This window comes from Lissotriton helveticus, chromosome 1_1, assembly GCF_964261635.1.
Source record: "Lissotriton helveticus chromosome 1_1, aLisHel1.1, whole genome shotgun sequence".
NCBI lineage: Eukaryota > Metazoa > Chordata > Amphibia > Caudata > Salamandridae > Lissotriton > Lissotriton helveticus.
In genome coordinates, this window is record NC_136057.1 from 538,766,736 (window position 1) to 538,787,415 (window position 20,680).

The following is a 20,680-nucleotide window of genomic DNA, read 5'->3' on the forward strand; positions in this document are numbered from 1 at the left end:
CAGGGGCCAGGTTAGTCCAACTGAAAAAGTTACTGTTTCAAATTCCAATGTGAAGAGTCCACTTAGCAGTGGAAGAGGATGCAAGGAGCAGGGAGAGTGTTGCAGATGATCACAGCTGTAGCCCAAAAAGTAGGCCAGCAGACACAGATGGTATTTGCTGTAGCACAAAGTTCCAATCTGGGTTACGGAAGGTAGTTGCTGGAGCTTTACATATGCTGTTACCAGGGGCTGTCGATGCTGTAGCCTGAAGCGCAGATTTTGCTTTGCCAGTTGCCACTGGCGGTCACTGTAGCACAAAGAGTCCGGTTCACTTGGGCTTCGCGTTGTCAGTCGGCCCGGGTGGAAAGATCCTAGTATGAACCAGCCTGTTCACAGACACAAAGAGCCCAAAACATCTGAATTTCTCCTTTTCTTACAGGAGGAGCTCGAACTGATGCCACACCAAGGGTCCAGGACCTGGAAAGCACCTCTTGGGGATCAGACAATCACTCCAGGAGAGGCCAACATGGCTCAGGCAGGTCCAGTTGCAGCTCCATGCAGGTCCAGTGCAGCAGGTCAGCTGGGCAGGTGAATTGAGGTCTCTGGAGCGTGTTGTGTACCTGTAGCTTAGAACAGAAGGGCAGCTAACTAGCCCTTAGAGTCACTATGGTGGTTCTGTGTTCCAGGATTATGTCCAGTCTTCCTTCCTCAGGAAGCAGGGATAGTCCTACTTGCAGCAGGGCAGTCCTTCTAGCAGCAGACCAGTCCTCCTTCTGAGTGTTCCACAGATCAGGAGTGATCTGAAGAGTGGGTCTGAGGCAGGATAGGGCTGGCCGTAGCGGCAACAAGCATTTTCCTGGTGGGCCGAAGAGTGGGGGCTAGTTTTGGACCAGTGGGGGTCGTATTTGGTACAGGGTTCCGGTTTTGCAGCAGTGCTGCAATATCGGCCCCCTGTAACAAAAGCAGCTGCAGTGTTTTCCACGCACACCCCACGAACCCTCCAACCTCTCCCACGGCTGGTCCGACTCTATTGCCAGGGCTGGTTTGCGCTCAGAGTCCGGCCTTGGTCTGGGGGTCCTATTTTTATACCCGCAGGCCACTTTGAAGTGGAAAAAACTTCTGAAGTTTTCCCCTGACAGAAGTATCTCAAATCTCCTACCTCCCTGCCATGGTCCTAGGATATGTGGAGTCAAATTGACCTAGTGGGAAGTTCTTTGTGTGTGTGTGTGTGTGCTGAGGCAGTGTCTTTGAAGTGCAATTGGGGCCGTGCACAGTTTGCCCCCATCCTACTAGGATGACCTATCCTGCTAACACACTGTCCCTCTTTTGTTTGGCTCTCTGGGAGTAATGCACAAAGGCCAACTACATCTAGTCATGTGACCCAGGAAGCGGGCTGCAGGCACAAAATGGTTTAGGCAAGATAATGACAAATTTCTAAAGGTGGCCTTTCAGAATCGTGACTTAAAATCCGAGTTTACCATTAAAGAAGATTTTTAATTAAAATTCATTTGACACCAAACATGACATTTCTACTTGCTTCCAAATAAGAGTCATCATTTAATAAATGTAATAAGGTAACCCACTGTCATCCTATGGAAGAGGAAGGCCTTGCAGAAAACTAATTTGTGAGTTTTATACTACCAGGACATGTAAAACGTGATAGTATATGTCCAACTTTTTAATTGCAATGTACACTGCCGTAGGGGATACCTTAAAGGTGACTTTTTTTTAAATGTCATTTTTATTGGCATTTAGTATATTTTCCAAGTAAACATTCCACAATCTTTATACCGCTATGCACCATAAACATACACAGTTATAAAATGTCAACTAGTAAACATTAAAACATGTTACTTTTACATAACTGAAGGAGTCGGATAAATCCTATGTTGTAGGCATTTGGATATTTTGGATATTTTAGGGGAATAAACTTTCCACATTAGCCATGTTATTTTTATGTATTAAAAATTGGGTTTTAGGCCTAGCAGGGGATTTACTTCTCCAAGTTGAATTGGCAGTTTAAAACTGCATACAGGCTGCAAAAGCAGTACCAAGACATGCTTAAAAAGGCTACTTAAGTGGTTCGCACAATGAGTGCAGCAGGCCCACTAGCAGCATTTAATTTACAGGCCCTGGGTACATGTAGTACCATTTTACTAGGGATTTACAACTATATTAAATGTGCCAATTGGGTTTAAGCCAATTGACCATGTTTAGAACAGTGAGCACAAGCACTTTAGCACTGTCCTAAAGTCAACACAAAAAAATCAGCAATCGGGAGGGGTGAAGGCAAAAGAATTGGTCTAACAAGCATTCTCATGCCATGGACCAAAACTAAAAAGTTTTTTTCCCCCAGAACAGACCAGCCTGGCCTTTGAGAAAGCACTGATGATACTTTTAGATAGACACCCCGCTCCTTCCCTCCCCCTTCCCTTTACGGTGGCGCAGCATTTTGGGCCCGAGACCACCGTGGGCTGGGCCCTTCCCGACCTGGCGACGTGCCGACCAAGGACGGTTTCCTGTCACCTCAGTGCACAAGATGCAGGAGGAGGTAACGGGAAGTGGTGTGGGGGAGAGTCACGTCACTTTGTGCCTCGTTTGGGTTGTGTGGGGGTGCGGGCTAGACTGGAGGTATCCGTGTCAAATATTTATGATCCTCCTCCTGAACTTACTTATTTTCTGTCAGTTACGTTGTTGGCCTGTGCGTCTCTCTTCTGGCAAATATCTTTCTATCTGCTTTTATGTAGGAAACCACTTATCTACCGCTGCGGGTAGGCATGGGCAATAAGTGTTTGTGACTTCTAAAGTTAAAAGGTTTTCATTGTCATGCCCTAACTTGTTTTTGTACCCTTGTGGCCCTTTAACGTTACCTCTAGCACCTACAGTGCTATCGCTTAGTTTTTGGTTGCCCTTCTTCCACCATATGCCAAATCTTCTTTTTCTCTTCCCTAATGGTACCAAAGCTGTTGAATATGTTCTCCGGATAGCTGTCGCCTTATTATTGCTTCCTTTCGTCATTTACTGAAAGCCAACAATCTGTCATTGTGGTTTGGTAACATTCTCTGTGCTCCACCTGCACCCTAATATTTGCTATATATTATCCCATTTATATTGAGCCTAATGTTGCAGTGGCTACATTGAACTTTAATAGTGAAATGAGATGAAACATTATACATTAGTAAACGATTATTTGATACCTTTTCTTGCACATCAAGCTTTGTTTTAGAGTGCAAAGTATCCAACATATTTAAAATGTTAGACCATAAGTAAAGAATGCATCAAATGCTACCTTGCCTCCAGCTCTGACTTTGCCAAAATCAGTCGCTCTCCACTCTATCTGTGGTGTCACTGTTAAAGGCCGCCCATTGTCATCAGCGAAAGGGGCATCAAGCAGTTCTAATACCCTTGAAATGTTCAGAAACATGCATATTACTTACAGTATTTTTGTATAATTTTACTATGGATCACCCTCGAAAGGAGTTGATCACATCAAATTTTTAGTAGTTTTTAGCTTAAGTAAGACCACTTTTTCTTTATTAGCAAACCCAGTATATCTGTGACTGCAACTGTGGTGTGCCAGCCGAGGCGCAGAGCTTCCGGAGACAAGAGCACCTGCTGGTGAACGGGATTGGGTAACCGATGGTGGACTCTGCTGTCAGATGTCATTTGTAACTGATCTGCTTGTTCTAATGTGTTATCAGTGCAAGAAACTCCACATCTGACTAATCAAAACCATTTATGGAATAAAAATATGTATTTTATCCTGTGTAAATGATTATGGTAAAATTACTATATGTTTTCATAATAACCCCATTTTAAGCTGATTACATTGCTAATAACCTTCACATATTATTAAAAAAAACACTGCTTTTCTTTTAAATGGAAGTGTTTTTCCCCTTTAGCCTCTTCCTGTTTCTACAAAGATTATACGAGGTTTCCAAAATTGAATAATAATTTGATCCGTTAATCTTTTTAAGCTAGTAATTTTATTTTTCCCTCTTTACAGTCTCTGAGGCTCGCAAATGAATAGAGCTTCATTACCGCAGTCTGCATTTAATAACCATTATCCATTATCTTGTAATTAAGACTCCCTGTAACGAATCATGAGGACAATGCAAAAATACATAGTACATTTCTTTAATGAACTGGAAAATGTTCATCTTGTTCTATTTAGTAATGAGTTGCTGAATAGTCATTAAATCCACTGGAGAATAGAGCGAGATGGATTTTCAAGACTGTCTTCAGTTTGCGGTTAATCTTTTAGAATTCAAATTTCATCTTCTATTTTTATCAACAGCTGATTAAAAGTCATTCTGTTTGACCAAATTGATTAGACGACCATATACAATTGCAGCTGTTGTTTAATGAAAGTTTTTAATGAAACTGTACTACAGAGAATTGTAATTACAGGACTGACAAAGGCTTTGACTAGCCTTCTGCTGGAAAAAAAGCCTGCTAAGCAGGACGTAATCTTTGCTTTTGAAAAGAAATAAGAAAGGTCTTTGACACTCTGTTGTATAAACATTTGCACTAGTTTTCCTTTAAACAGAAATGAACAGCAGCTCATTTTTTCCCTGCATCAGCTTTATGTAGGTGTCCTTGGATAGCAGAAGTGGTGTGTGTACTGCTTCACTCCCATGTGGAAGGCACAATGACGTTGATTCACTTCTAAATATCTTCATTAGTCCACCATGTCCTTTTAGCCCAAATGTTATAATGAAATGTAAAGTTTTTTTTTTAGATTTGTAAAAGTTAGGGTAGATGTCAGAAATCCACTTCAACTCCCAATTTTATCTATCAACCAGCACCTGCTACAGCCTTGTTAGGATCATAGATATGTTTTTTTCAAAAGCGCTTTGTAATGAGGCAGGCTTGATGATCATTACAACATGCTCGTGAGCATCATCTTTCAGGGACGGGGGAAGTTTTGACCACAGAAAGCTTGACGAACATCGTCAAGTGTAATTAGAGCCAATTTACGTGTGCCACCACAGTGATGCTGATTTCTATTTTACACTATGCATAAGTCCTGCTGAAGGTGTGCCTGCAATATTGCTTAGTCACCTTCTAAACCGAGCTTAGTTTGTGTAAAGAAAACAAAAAAGTAAAAAATAAGTGTTCGAGCCCAATGGACTTCGCTGCCAAATACCAAATCTGCCCTGTATTGATTCCACTTCATGTCTCTTTCGTTCACCACCTGATATTTCTTGTCTCTTTAGTTCATATCTGCAGATTATTTTTCACCCCTCTGTTTCCTCTTGTCAGTGCTTCCCTCACTTTTTCTTCTTCCTTTTCTGATGGATTTTTCTAACTGCAAATTCCTCACCCGTAAAATATTCGCCAAGCGCCAAACTGGTTCCGGATGTTTTCATAGCAGTGGTCCCACGTTCCTCTATGTGGCACCATGCAGCTCCATGTAGCTCCATGTTGGCTTCATGCCACCCCAGAAGTGACCGAGCAGTGCCAAATGTAAACGCCACCCCTGTGTGCTGACGTCAGTTTGTTTTTTTCTGTGCCTTCAAATGCGGATCTGGAACTCCACTCACTGTTTCGACAAACAACCTACATACAAAATCCACAATGCAAGAGAATGATGTTCTTCCCTATAACTGCAGGGTTTGAGACCATGTCACAACTGCAGAAAACAGATGTTGGAAACTAACCCGCAGGAGAATGCCTTTGGTGTCTGGGATCAGAGCTCGACTAAATGTTAAGTGACTCATCACCCTCATACACCTGAAGGTGATCTGGGACTGTAAATTGAAGTCATGGGAAGAAGTGGACAGAGAGTAAGTCCCTCTACTGCTGCAAGTAAAGGACATGGGCCCATTCCTGAGGTCATTCCCATGAGACGTTTTCTTCGTGGTCGAAGTTCTCTGGTAATTCAAAGCCACAAAGTTCGACCTCAAAAACAACACATCCTGGTCCTCCTTCAACACCAACAGTGAAGGAACTATAATAAAAATACTTGTGGCCCTGAATCCCTTCAACCACTTCACAGACCCTCTTCCCCCAAACTACATAAAAGACTTAATTCCTCTATTACTATCTATATAGACCAAGATTATAAATACCTTTCTCCTCCAAGAAACCATCCCTGAAATCCTTAAAGCAGGGCAGGTATCCCGCATTTTAAAGAAGCCATCGGCTGACCCCCACGGACCAATATAACTATTGCCCAATATCTAATATTCCCACCTCGGCCAAACTCTTAGAAAAATGTGTGCACATGCAGATTGGCAACCACATTGATCAATTCAACCTGCTCAACCAATACTAATGTGGCTTCTGCACAGGACACAGCACTGAATCAGCCATGACCCACATAATATTTATTTTATTGACATTTTGTTAAAGAAACAAAATACTGCAATAACACAACCGGCCAGCATGTTGACATATCAGTACAGGATGTAACAGAATCACAGTCTATACATTAATCAACAATTTAGTAGCAGGTCACGCCTCACTCATGTCCGCGGCTTATGAAAACAGAGACATCATAAATCCAGGTGCTCATTGACAATAATGTAAGGAAATACATCAAAAAAATCAACACAAGAAATTACATAGTTCCACAGAGAGCACCAAGACTCTGTCAGACACATGTACTGAAAACCATGGTTTCTGGGGGTTCGAGAGCGGGAACATGTCAAACACACGTGAAATTCAATAGCTCATCGCATCAGTACCACATTCTGCGCATTGCCTGATTGCGTTGCTTCGGCAACCACATTCTGTCCCTGAGCCCAGGTCAGGAATGGTTCCCAAATGTTTTGAGGGCTGGAAGCAGGGGGCATAAGCTTCCAAAATGTGTTCAGCTTTTTTTGACCATAAGTGACATCAGCAATCCACCCCTTGAGCGAGAGCACCCTCCTTCTACCCCAATGTACTGCAACTTGACGCTTGGCAAATAACTGAAGCTATGCGTGTAGTTTGCGCAGCTTAGGTGGGCTGTCTTTAACGTAGTCTGAGAGGCCCAGGATGGGAGATGGAACATTCGATACACCAATGATTTGATTCACTGAAATAAAAACCAAGGACCAGAATTTTGGGGAAGTCCCATGCCAAATGTTAAAACGAAGCAGGAGTGATGACCCACATAATTGATGATGCATTAAAGATTCTTGACCAAAACAAAGCATGTCTATGTATCCTGCTCGACCTCCCTTCGGCCTTTGAAACCATCAAACATGACTACCTTCTTGATCTCCTGAAACACAGAATGGGATTATCGGGACCTGTTATAAACTGGTTCACCTCCTTTCTTCAAAACCAATCACAAAGATTCAAGGTTTTTCAATCCTTATCCAAACCCGTCCCAATCACCTTAGTAGTCCTACAGGGTTCTTCCCTCTCGCCCACGCTCTTCAACATTTTCATGGAACCGCCCACCGAACTTCTCAGCTCCTCTAATGTACATTATCACATGTATGCGTCGCAGATGCCACACAACTCTATTTAAAGATCCACTCTCTTGACGACATCAAATCTCTCAAAGCAGCGCTTCAAAAAACGCAGACCTGGCTGGCCGAAAATCATTTGAAACTGAACATCCTCAAAACTGAATTCCTTCTAATCGCTCCGCCTAACCAATCGAACAACATTCTGGAATGGATGAACCAGTGGCGTCACTAGGGTTGGTGTCACCCGGTGTGGGTAACTCATGGTGTCACCCCAACACAACACTGACATTACACTAGAAACTATGAAGCCACAATGGAAAACGTGATGCCATCATATTTAACAACATGTCACAACTTTGGTTAACATGGCATCACAATGAAAAGCACAGTATCACACTAGAGAAAAGGACACCACAGTAGACAAAACTCCACCACACAAAATGCAATGGCCCAGCAACGGATGATATGACACCAGCTTAGCAACATTACACCACACTAGACAAAATGGCACCACTCTGGATACCCCGATGGTGCAACACTGGTCTATATGGCACTAGACTAAACAGTGTGATACAAAACTAAGTAATACGGACCCACAGTAGGCATCAACAACCCTCACAAAACCATAACACTAGACTGCACCCCATGTTATGTGGCACTAGTCAAGAAAAACAGCACCACACTGCACAGGCAGGCGCGAGGCTAGACTGAAAGACACTGCACTGAACAACACGGCAGCAACACACTTGACAATATGATGACACAGTCTGGCTTGACAACACGGCACACTCTGGGCAAAACTAACTGCCACGTTAAAATGTTGAGAAAGCTCCTAAAACAGTACCTCGAGACTAACAAAGCAAATGGGTACGTAGCTAGTCTTAGTACAGCTGGTGAAGTGGCACCGGGGCTCTGGGGTGTAAAGTGCCCAATCTCACGTCAATTGTCACTATTTTTTGCTCTTGCACACAGAGGTGGTGGTCATATTTCCTCCTGCTTGCACTAGGGCCCATAGTACCCCACGGAAAGCAACAAAAAAAACAGTAAATAGCCATTGCAAAAAAGTCCTGAGTTTCAAAGCGCAGCCATTCCTGCACACTTGGCAACCGCTGTTTGTGGAAACCAATATCCATCTAAAACTGTTTCTTTTCTAATCACTCTGCTAATAGTCTAATCGCACGGTGTGCTGCAAAAACTACAAGTTAATGGGTGCCCTGTCTGAGTGTATTTGCGTGCAGAAAAAAAACACACACATCACGGAGGGCAAAGAGAGAGAGAGGGGTGGGGAGGCGCAGAGGGCTCGAGCCACCAGCATCCTGAAAGGAACCCAGGCTGCCCCCTTCACCCACTTCAACGAACCCCACAGCGCACCAGGACAGAAACAGGGAGGTGGGGAGGGGGTACCGTGCACGCGATAGAGAATTCTTTACACACACTCTAGACAGATGTTGTGTGCAAGAGGGGAGGATTCTTATTGCCCCATGTAGGTGCACCATACTGAGAAATACTAATAATTGCTGAGAGAAAACATTAAGTTTATACAAAATAGGTTGCCACAAAACCGAGGAGTCGAGTTCAAGAGTATCAATCTGCACCACGTAGGCATTTTTTCAGTCACGCAACCTGCCATTCTGAAATGGCGGTACTATCCTATGAAAGGCACTGAAGTTCGATAAATTACCATCCACATAGTATACATATCGCTGTAGAAAAGTTTTAAAGAGTGTGCCAAAACTCTTGCTCAACTCACAGTGACATCTTACCTTTTCTTTAGACTCTACTGTGGTGGTAGCTGGGCTTGGCCCCTACCGTAGGGGTTCTGCAAATCACCCAGCAGCACTCCCTACAGTCTAAGTGAGTGGTGGTTGCGTGTGTCAGAGGAGCACAGCACGGGGCTGGCCCAGGGCCGTCATTGGTAGCGCTATAAGATTGACGGCCCTGGGACCCACAAACTGGGTACGCCGTCACTGCGCATCGCACCATCACCACTATGCTAGTAGGTGGTGCGTGCATGGCGTGCACTGCCGTATTTGTTGTAAGTAGCAGGTGCGCTTGCACAGTGCACTAATAACTGCATGTAATGTGTAAGACTGTATTCTGTCACGGTTAAACAGTTTAGATAGGGTGTAAACAGGTTTCCAACCTCGCAGTTTAACACTGTGTGTGTGTGTGTGTGTGTGCTCTTTAACATTTGGCGATTATAAAATAAAAGTATACTTTTATATGGAGAAATATTACGCAGAACTACACCCACTCTCCTGTGCATGTGTAGAGACTGTCATTTTGAGATCTCTGGCAATAACAACAAACAAAGGATTGTGAGGGAACCCAGCTTAATGGATTGATTAATTACCATGTTCATGACGTCATGGTGTGTGCAGCCGATGGAACATATGGATATTGTATGTTTACACATTTGGCTTTGGCGTTGTCTTCCATTTTTAGCAACATTTCTCTTGCTCCTATTATTTCAATCGGTATTCCTGGGGCCCCTGGGTTGCAGCTTACGTCACCACTGTCAGGCCACACCTGATCAGGCCTTTAGAGTTATACTGTGTCCATCCAATCTGATCATTTCCCCAGGCCTGTTATCACCTGACATTTGCTGTCACGCTTTGCAATGCCATGCTGCTTCATAAATAATGTCACCTCCTCCGCTGCTTGCCCCTCACTTCTTGGATGCTTCTGCACGGTTTCACAGATGCTACCTTCGGGCCCCCTGCTGCGTCTCTATTCCGGTTGGTCTCATGGCCTCTTTCCCAGCCCAGGTGAAGGCACTGTGGCGAATGTAAACAAAACAGATCAGGATGGGGGAGCATGTTGCCACTATTACGCTCCCTCACCTCCTGCTCTCTGCTGCCCTGTCCAGCCACAGGCGGTTCCCCTAGGTACCTGGCTTTGCGGCCGCATGCACTTTGTTTCTACTTTGTCTTTTCTCCCCTTTTTACTCCCACTAGTGTTTTTAGACTCCTACTTTGTCTTGTAGCCCTGATGACGATGCAGACCGCTCGTCCGACATGCATCGGTTCCTGTGGCTGCACCTCTCCAGGCTTTTCACCCAGGCATTTGGAGGCTCTGCGGTTCAGAGCCGGGCCGAACCCAGTTATTATCCTCACTTTTTCGATGGTATACCGGGGGTGGCCGAGCCTGCCCCGTTTGACGGATATCAGCTGCTTCAGTGGGTGCACTTAGTTAAGTTGCTCTCAGGCTGCAGCTGCAGGACATTCCCCTTCGCACCCATGCCGTCAAGCACTCGGCTGCTGTCAGGGAAGAATGGTGAAGTAATAGCTCCTGTTTCTCAGTGGTGCAGTACGGCGCGCATGATATCAATCCAGCGTCTGCATTAATTGCAAAACTTAGTCATAATATGTGTGTACTTTCTCCTGATTATAAAGCAGAGGCGAGGCTGCAGAGCTGTGTTACGCAGTGTAACCAGATTGGTGTCACCCCATGTGATGGTGTCACCCGGTGCGGTCCGCACCCTCCTAGTGATTCCGCTGGGATGAACCACTTAACGGCACTCAACTGTCAACCTCTTATTATCGACTCAGCGAAATAGCTGAGATTAACGTTGGACAGAAATATAAATATGCAGAAACACATCAGGACCCCTACAAAAGGAGCACATTTTTAAATTAACATATTGAGAAAATTGAAACCATTCTTCCCCACAAATGTCTTCAAACTGGCAGTCCAAGCACTTGTAATCCCAAGAGTGGAATAAGGGAGAGTCTCTCTCTGTGGCCTTCCCAGATCAACGACGTCACCGCTACGAGCCTCAATCAACGCAGCTGCTAGACTCATAACAGGCTCCAAAAGGAATTGTCACATCTCTCCGGACCTTAGAGCCCTCAACTGGCTACCTTTGAGGCCAGAATTCAACAAAAAATCGCAAGTATGATGCACAAGGTCATACCCACAACACCCAAGTTACCTAGCTCAGAAACTGGTGCACTCTTGCGGTAATAGATCCTCCAGGAGTGCAAGCAACCTTCTACTGCAAGCACAATGACTTGCCATGAAAAAAACATACAACCGGACCTTCTCGGGGATGGCTCCTAGGATTTGCAATGTGCTGCCACTAGAGACTAGACTGAATCCTTCCACTGCTTCCTTCAAAAACGAAGTGTGATCTATCCTCATGGCCAAATTCATATGAACTATGTATACTTCTTGTAATTTTACTGCTATTTTGTATTAGATGCTAGTTTGTTTTGTTATCACCTATATTTTTGTACACCTATTTCGGTTGTTTACATCTGCCCTGTAAAGCGCACTGATACCCGCAAGGGTCTTGTTCGCGCTATACAAATCCTTCAAAATAAATAAATAAACAATAGAATTAATCCAAGTGGAAACATGAGAAAGCGAAGCAGAACTTAACATAATCCCACCACTCTCTTGAAAGAGAAGTTGCGAAGGCATCAAGGTGCCACTCTATCTTGCTCTAAATCGCTGAATGAAGAGCCAGTCTTGCAGTTGATCTTGATGTGCCCAAGTTCCTTGGGCCGACAGTGACTTCGTAGGAGGTCAAGGCCTTTAAGGAGGTCATGCTGTGTATATTTTACACTCTACTGTTTCCTTCTGGTGCGCCTTTGGGTCCCAAAGAACCGCTGGACCCTCCATCGAGATACCTCTGGCAGCTCAGTCCTCAGTGCCTTGTGAACCCCTGATACTGGTCTCATGTCCCACACTGACTCTGATGCCAAATTCAACTTGCACACGTCCCACTTTCATCAATGTTTGAACCGATACCTGAGGGGTATCTGATGCTGTATCCGATGTTAGACTGCAAACTGCCATCAGCTCGATACCAACCGAGGTACTCTAACTCCACTTTAGCACACTCGTTCCCATACAACTTGATTATTATTCTGTGCATCCACTGCTGTGGAGACTTTCAAAGAGACTCCATTATCTTTTTGGTTCTGACTCTGACCAGAGTTTGTTACCCCTGAAAGATGTCATTACTGTGGAGGGTAATGATTTATCTCCTCATTATGATAACAGTTTCAACATGGACTCATAGGAGGCTAGTAGGCTTGATATTTCTCCTGATGTCTCGGCTGATTTTGCCTCTTGGGATACCTATGTAATAGAGTGCTTCCTTTGATGTGGCAAAACAACGTGTTGTTTTGGTCGAGGCCCTACAAGTACCTTCTGTTGAAGTTAAGACAAAGGTCCTGTCAGGACTTTTTCAGCCAGGCTGGCATCCTGGAAGCCCTTACTTCCCTTCAATGAGACCCTCACCAGCACGCTGATGGGCACTTGGACTAAACCATGTTCTTGCCCAACAATGAGTAGGCAGACCAATGCTTGGAGATCCTGGTTTTCTTTCACAGCACCCTTCTCCAGAGAGTCTGGTGGCCCAGCCTTACACCAGCAAGGTGAAACCCGATTCATTCCCTATGTTCCCCTCAGACAGGGAGTCAAAGAGCATTGAGGTTTTCATGACCCATATATTGTCTTTGGCTAGCCTAGCCTTGATGTTGGTTAATACTGTTTGCCTGTTAGGCTGCTACATGCATGCCTCAGATACATTGCCAGCACTACCACACAAATTTAGAGCCTCTTTGAATCAACGCCTTCAAGATGTGGCCTAATATGTGGGTAGTCGGCACTAATGTCATTACCATGCATGGATGCAATGCATTGGGTTCTCAGTAGACATGCAGAGATCCCTTATGAAATAGGCCTTTTGACTGCCTCGCCAAAATAGCCATCTTATGATTTCTTGCCTGTTCAAATAGGGCATCTTATCACGTATTTACTTGTACAAGAGTGAACTACGCTGAAGCAAATTTGGGTCTGCTTCACAACGAAATTTAGTAATTCGTTCAGGAGCATTTCTCTCATGTTTGAAGGCAATTTATGGCTTTTTTGGTATACTTTTGGGTAGCTGTGACTGTCGCAGCTTTCCCTCAATTCTTGTATTCCTTAACATTTTCCATTTTCGAAGAGTATCAAGAGTATATCTCTGAATGTGTAGATGTAATGCATTCGCTTCTTACTTCTCTGTGTAACGCCCCCTCCATCTTTGCCAGTACCGCTACCAGTCGTTTAGGGTGAAGTCTTCCTTCTACGATCCCACCCTGAAAACAGATTTGGACTTGCATAAGACAGGAGTAAAACTTTAAACTTTTTGAGGGAGGGAAGCTATCTGCAATTGATTTGTGAAGTCCCACTGAGCTCGAAGGGTGCGGATGTTCACCACCTTTTACAGGAGTCCTCACCCTGAAATCTGTAATGACTTGGTAGTTTTACCTGTGTTTTTTCTCCGTTTTTAAACAGCAAGAGCAGGATTACAGTACGGAACGATATGTATTTTGTTTCAGGAATGAGATGACCTTGATGGCATCTGATATGAAGTTATCGCCCATTCTTTGACGTTATTGCGAGCCTTTTTGAAGTAAGTCTTTGGCTTGCCTTATGTAAAGTCGACAGTGCTGTGTGTTACAAGCACTTGTTTCCAGTGAGTAATCATAATCTCACCCTGATTTCTACAGGCTTTTTACTGCTCTCCAGTTTGAAATTGTGAGCCGGCTGGCCCAATTCCCCATGGTAATTAGTTTTTAGCTTTTGACTTTACAGCGCTGTGTGCGCTTTTTAACTTAATTTGATTTCCAAAGTGTTCACTACTTCACACAGATTTCACTTCATTTTCAGAATCAATTCCCCCGCATCATCCCTTTGTCCTGATGAAGACCCCGTCTTAAGGTCGCATCTGTACCTAACTTGTTACGTTGGGGTCGAAACGTCGACAGCTATAACCTTTAACCAGCATACGCTACCAGCATTTACATTATTAATAAGTGCGCTCATAGCATGGTTGTCGAAACAATTTATACCATTGATTGTTATATTTCGTTCACTGGCTCTATTTTGAAGCCAGAATGATGTGATTTTCTTGTATTTTCATGTTTTGAATTTACGTCATGCATAAATGATTGATTTTGCACATCCTTTCCTTTTCACTTTACACCCCCAGCTCCCCCCCCTCTCTTTTCCTCTGGGGCACAAATACAATTGTATTAATGAGTTATGAAATTGAATACACATTGTGATTAAATAACAATGTGGTAATCTATTTCTTTCATGTTTTCTTATTTGATCATGTATTTGGTGTGATTTTGACATTGTACATTGGGACCCCCCTTCTATATGTACTATCTAGCACCCAGGTCCCAGTGACTCTTTTGGGTTAACCCCTCTTTTGTAACACTGTCCTATTCAGAGGAGGGTTGTCAGCTCCAGCCAGGAATGTGTATTGGGCCACAGAGGACAGTGGCAAAATTGTCCTAGGTATGTTTTGGCTCGGGCAGCATATGGTACATTTTTAGGAAGTTACTTTTCAATTAAAGTTATTGAACATCTGATTTCACCACTAAATAAGACGAAAACTGAGTAAAAAATAGCGGATTCATTTTGCTTGCATTTCTCCACGTGGAGATATGAATTAAAGATTTTAATCATACCTGTGCCTGTTCTTGGAGGATGTAGCCTAAACATTCACGGTGAAAACAGCTTTTGAATTTCTTTTTACTAGGAGGGCATCTTAATTCACTTAACTAGTGTTCCATTTACTTGTGTATTAGGCACCCAGCCGTGTCCACATACAGGGCACTTTTTAGGGGTGACATATTAATATATTACTTGGAGTTTTTTTCTCAAAGCCACAGTCATGTAACTGGAATGTCTGTAATCAAATCTAAAATGAGTGGCATAACTCTATGCTTTGTCCTTTCTAGTCCACTCCAGTTAGTTTTTAGTTGCCTCAAATAAGAATTTCCCTTATATATTAATACGCGGTTTTATTAGCAATAATGTCTTCCCTCTAAATATATAGAATTGTTATTGACAGTTTACTTTTTTTTTACTTCATGTGGCACTCTCTCTAAAAATATGTCATTTAGAACGTTTTTGCCGAGCCTGCCAGCCTTGCTTGTCTTATCACTGAAAATAGGTCTCACCCTCAGCCCCCACACAGTAGCATGATTGACTCTCGTTTGCGCTTTGTAATAGAAGGAAATATGTTTATTGCATCCATCAATTTCCCTGCTGATACTGTTCTAATCTTCTCCCAAGCAGCCACAGTTCCATCCTTTGCCTTGTGCTTTGGTAGGTTTTCACAGTAATGTGTGTGGTTTTTTTTATTCACAGGTTCTGATTTCATTAAAACGTCAACAGGAAAAGAAACAGTAAACGCAACATTCCCTGTAGCTTTAGTGATGGTGAGGGCTATCCGAGACTTCTACTGGAAAACGGGAAACAAGGTATCTTGTAAACGAAGTTCTGTCTTTTTCTGACTTTTTCTGAACTGCAGATAACATCACATAAAATAATATGTTATCAGAGAGGTCAGGAAAAAATTCATCGTTCTTAAGATAGATGTAATAATTTAAAGAGTAAAAAGTTCAATTTACTTCTCATTTGAAAATAATTAATTGAGAATAAAAAGGTGTATTAAGAGTGGGTTTTCATGAATAGGGTGTAAGCTAACTCCACGACCCTTTCATTGATTGGGAGCTATTTTATCATGGAAAAGAGAGTTGTTAAATTGCTTATTTCATGATAAAATTCTTGTGCTCTTAAACAGGTTTTCTGCACAAGCACTGGCTAGCTAAATTGGGTTAATGCAGAGAATAAACTTTCTCAAAGGAGGACAAGCTTGTGGAATAGCATTATTGAATGATAAGCTGTGCCGGTGATATGAAAAGTCTGGAACATAATGGTTGATAATCTTTTCTTGTCATGATTGAAAGACCAGCACAAATTGGTTTTCTGTTAGCAACCCCCCTCACCTAAAAAATCAATTTCTTTACCTAATATGAGGTGACGAGAAAGTTCTTCAGGAAAAGAACTTACTCAACACAAGAATGAACTGGGATGAAACAGCAGTGAATGCCCAGTGTACATACAGGCAATTTTATAGATCTGATTTAACAGCCTGGCTGTCAGCTTACAATATATACAGAATAGGCTTTGGATCAGCTGTCCTTCGACCGTTGGTCTCTTTTGTCCATTAGGTTGGGAGAGTGTCAATCACAACTTAGACCAGCACACTGCGGTATTTTTTGTCAATCACAACTTAGACCATCCCACTGCAGTATTTTTTCTCTCTCACAACGTAGACCAGCCCACTGCAGTATTTTTTCTCTCTCACTGCCATGCTACTGGCTGGTAGGTGTATTAATCCACTCCTGTGGAATGCTTGATTTGCAGTGTATGATGGACTGTTTTACATCTACAAAGTACACTCAACCAACATAGTTTGTCACATTCTATTGTTTATCTCAAACACATTGCATAGGTGAAGCAATCCCTTTTTTAAATTAATTTAATTTTAAATGTATTTATTATTGTTTGCGTGCAAGCCTAAACCTAAGATGGCTCCTACTGTTTATTTTGCTTGTCATATCCCCAGAACCACACCACCGATACAACAATTATTGATGCCACAAATACCATCCCATCATAAAAACCACCACCACTGATACAAGTGTTAATGTTGTACACCACAAATACTATAATCACTACACTCACCACAACCAAGCATCAATACCATCTATGTCAAGGATCTCCAAGTTTTTCTCCAATAAGGGCTACTTATTTTCAATGAAAATCATTCAGAACTACTAATATTTTTCAAGTTGTGATAGTGATCACGTGAGACCGGATAAAAATAGTGGCTCCCATATGCAAGATTACCAGCAGTAAACACCTCAGTTAATCAGGCATTGTTGCAGGAAATATAAAAAGCTTTGTCAATGTGCAATCCCTCTACGTGGGTTATACAGAACAGCCATAGCTGCAATGCCCCTGGCACCAAGCTAATATTTGTAATAGTGTCATAGGGATATGGCATTTGATCCTATGAAGCTGGGTGGGAGAGGGATCGAATAAACCAAAATATTGTCTAGATTAAACCCCGATCTGCTATCAATGAGGCAAGGACAATCCAGTACACAAACAGCACATTAATCATGTGTGTAGTGATATAATTATATCTATGTGAGAAATACTTTGTGTCTATTTGTGTGGTTTTACTTTCTGTACCATGAATAATGTATTTTTGTGTAAATAAGAAGTGAAGACAAATAGAACAATGAAATATATAGAATTGTAGAGTGTGCAACATCACACAAGGGTTTACATTTTTGAATGTTAGTGATCTCCTCTTTTGGAATCTAAAAAAACTTTACACAAAATAAGCCTCAGTCCTCATTCCTTATTACCCACTAATTCTCTGCAGAATGTCAGGTCTGTAAGCATAAAGCTACACTAAAGAGGAAATAGGGGCGCTGCTAAAAAGACCCTCTGGGCTCAATCCTGAGGGAGAGACATCATATTTGACTGAACAAACAGAAGCTGTAAAACTAATTTGATTAAAGAAAAAATTAATTTGTACACTGCTGCATGGGAAAGTATTTTAGAACACCTAAGGAATGGGACCATCCCGGTCGGTCTACAAGTGAAAAACATACCAGTAATCTCCTTTGAGGATCCAGAATACTTAGGCGATTTGAATTGTATTGGAACCAAGTTTTCAAGAGACAGGATTGTCATTTAAATAAAAACAGCTGAACGTATAAGTTAAAAACTATTAGATCAAATTAAAGAACTCCAAGAAGCAATTAAGACTAATCCATCTATTTCAGAAGCTAAAGTTTACTTACCCACATTAAAATAGAAATTGGGACTTCAGAATTAACACAGGAAACTATAAAAAGAAGAAACTTCAAAAAGACATCAACACTTCTCAAAAGAACAAGTATATCCATACCTAGGGAAGGACTTTTATAATCAAGAAAATGCCAGACCCTTGTCTCAATATCAAGGCAGTAGTAGCTGTAGATTTCTAACCTTTGGACACCTCGTCATACTCGGACGCAAACATGAGCGATTCAGAACCCTGACCCAGCACCTCAGAAGGCTCTAGATAGGGTCATTTTTTAGGAAGAGGCCCAAGGAGAGGAAGAGGCCAATGATGGATGAATCCCCATCAGGGAACAGGGGAAATAGGGATCAGACGACAAATGGGCTGGTGGGGGAGCTACAATTAATCCCAATCTATAATTTATCACAAAGAAGTTTAGCCAATACCGAGCAGCCAGTGGTGGCTCCTCCAATAAGGCAGAGGATACCATTTCTTAAAAGATGATCTACCATCATGTTGTACGTGATAATTTCAGATTTATATTGTATGCTGAATTGTTTGTCTGCCACTCTAGATGGACTACTAATTGACGTCCAAACCGTGGGATTGAATACTATTACTGGTAACTGAAAATGCCAGACAACCTTGCATTATTAAAAAAAAATTGCTAGTATTTTCTCCATAGTTTTGCGAGACTCACAACTCGAGCCTTAGAGGAATATTACACATTTTGAAGATTCTGAACTGCACTACTCCACTTACTAAGTAAATCTTTCTCACCAAAAAGTGTCTACGCCTCTGAATAAACTAAATAAACTAGTGTGCAGCAATATAATCAATTAACTCCGTCTTGATTGTTAAATAAGACAATGTATGTTCGTGTTTATAACAGTCTTGTTTCTACCCACATGTACGTAATACTTTCTTTGAAACCCTTTCTTGTTTTTCCCTTTCTAGTACGCGAACAGTGATTTTTTTCTTATGTATGTAACAGTTGTAGAATCTTTAAACTGTGTCACAGAACAATCATGGTGGTTTGAATCGGACTTTCGCTGTGAAAACAATAACGAATTGCATTCTGTTCATATTTAAACTGAATGTATGGAATGGTTGAAGAAGAAAATTGAAATAAGATTCCTAACACATTATCAAAGGAATGTCCTGCTTTAGCCACACTCATGAAACATAGTTTGTATAGATTTCACTGAAGATCCGAGATGTGATGCTTCAATATCCACCTTGAGGATAACGACCATGATAGCACACCAAGGAAATGTAAATATTCCCCTGAACTCAAAATCATATTCGAGAAAAAAAATATTTTGTTGGCATTAAATAAAAATGTATGCTATGTATGTATGTGTGTGATATTTGTATAGTGGGCATAACACTTTTCCAGGTCAAAGAAAGGATACAATCAACAATTGATTTTAAAGCCTTCTTTCTTCAACTCTTCCATGAATAGGCACAACGTTACGGCGGTCCTAATGGATAAGGGGATGTTGTTTCAGGCGGCAATGTTACAACTGCATAACCAACAAAGAAATAATTATTACTAAAATTTGAATCAAAAGAATTTTAGGATATAAAACGAATGCAAATGTAACCCCTTAATACAATAAGTTATTATCTTGATTCTAGAAAATGCTTAAATAACTGGATTTACATCATTGTTTAAGGTATGTTGAAGAGGCAGTGCTGATTTTTGTATTCAAAATACTTAATGTACTATGTCAGGTTCACTGTTAATTATCACTTTAAATGTGTCTTCATTATATACCAGCATCAAATAACTGGAAGTATCACAGCATGCAAACATTTTTTTAAAAGACGGTCAATCCAGTACACATTACACAATACTATGCTAATAAACTATTGCCTTGAAAACAACATATTCACCTTCCAAATTCCTCATGTAAACAGATTCTTGGAACAGAAATGGGCACGAAAACATCTGTCAGCTAGGCAGATTTCCTTATGGGTTGGTGGGGAGAGACATTATTGTGGAACGGTAATAGCCATAATACAGAACCCATAGTCACCAGTCATCGCTATATTAATGACTTATTCTTCATTTGATCAAAAACCACAGCAATAGAGTTCATCAGAATTCTGAACACAAACATTCCACTCTGAATTTAAAATTCAGTAGCTAAATAAGTAAACTGAAGAAATCCTATCTGCTTATAAAATTGAGGGTAATAGAAAGTTATGCAAACTACGCTATTCAATAAGGAAATAGTAGGGTAATCAGTCAATCAATCAAGAGGTAGTAAAGCGCACTACACACCCGTGAGGGTCTTAAGGCGCTGGGTCGGGGGGGGGAGTAGCTCTGCTCAGTCGAAGAGCCGGGTCTTGAGTGTCTTCCTGAAGATGTTCAGGGAGGGGATGCGTCTGAAGTCGATCGGGAGCTCATTCCAGGTCTTTGCCACAATGTAGGCGAAGGCTGTTCCCCCTGTTCTGGCTCTGCGGATGCGCAGGGTTTCGGCGAGGGCGAGGTCGGTGGATCGGAGGCTTCTCTTAGGTATGTGGAAGGAGATTCTCTCGTTGAGGTATTGGGGTCTGGTGTTGTGGAGGCAGTTGTATGTGTGGACGAGTATTTTGAAAGTTACTCTCTTCTCAACAGGGAGCCAGTGGA

At 42.1% G+C, this 20,680-nt stretch overlaps 1 protein-coding gene across 1 annotated transcript in view; it reads left to right on the forward strand.

Annotated features, from left to right (window-relative positions):
* DERA (deoxyribose-phosphate aldolase) overlaps positions 1-20,680 on the forward strand; it is a 269,417-nt gene that overhangs the window by 215,705 nt on the left and 33,032 nt on the right. The window contains exon 7 of the mRNA XM_078674029.1: positions 15,546-15,658. Within this exon, the coding sequence (XP_078530155.1) occupies positions 15,546-15,658 (113 nt within the window). The remainder of the gene's footprint in view (positions 1-15,545; positions 15,659-20,680) is intronic.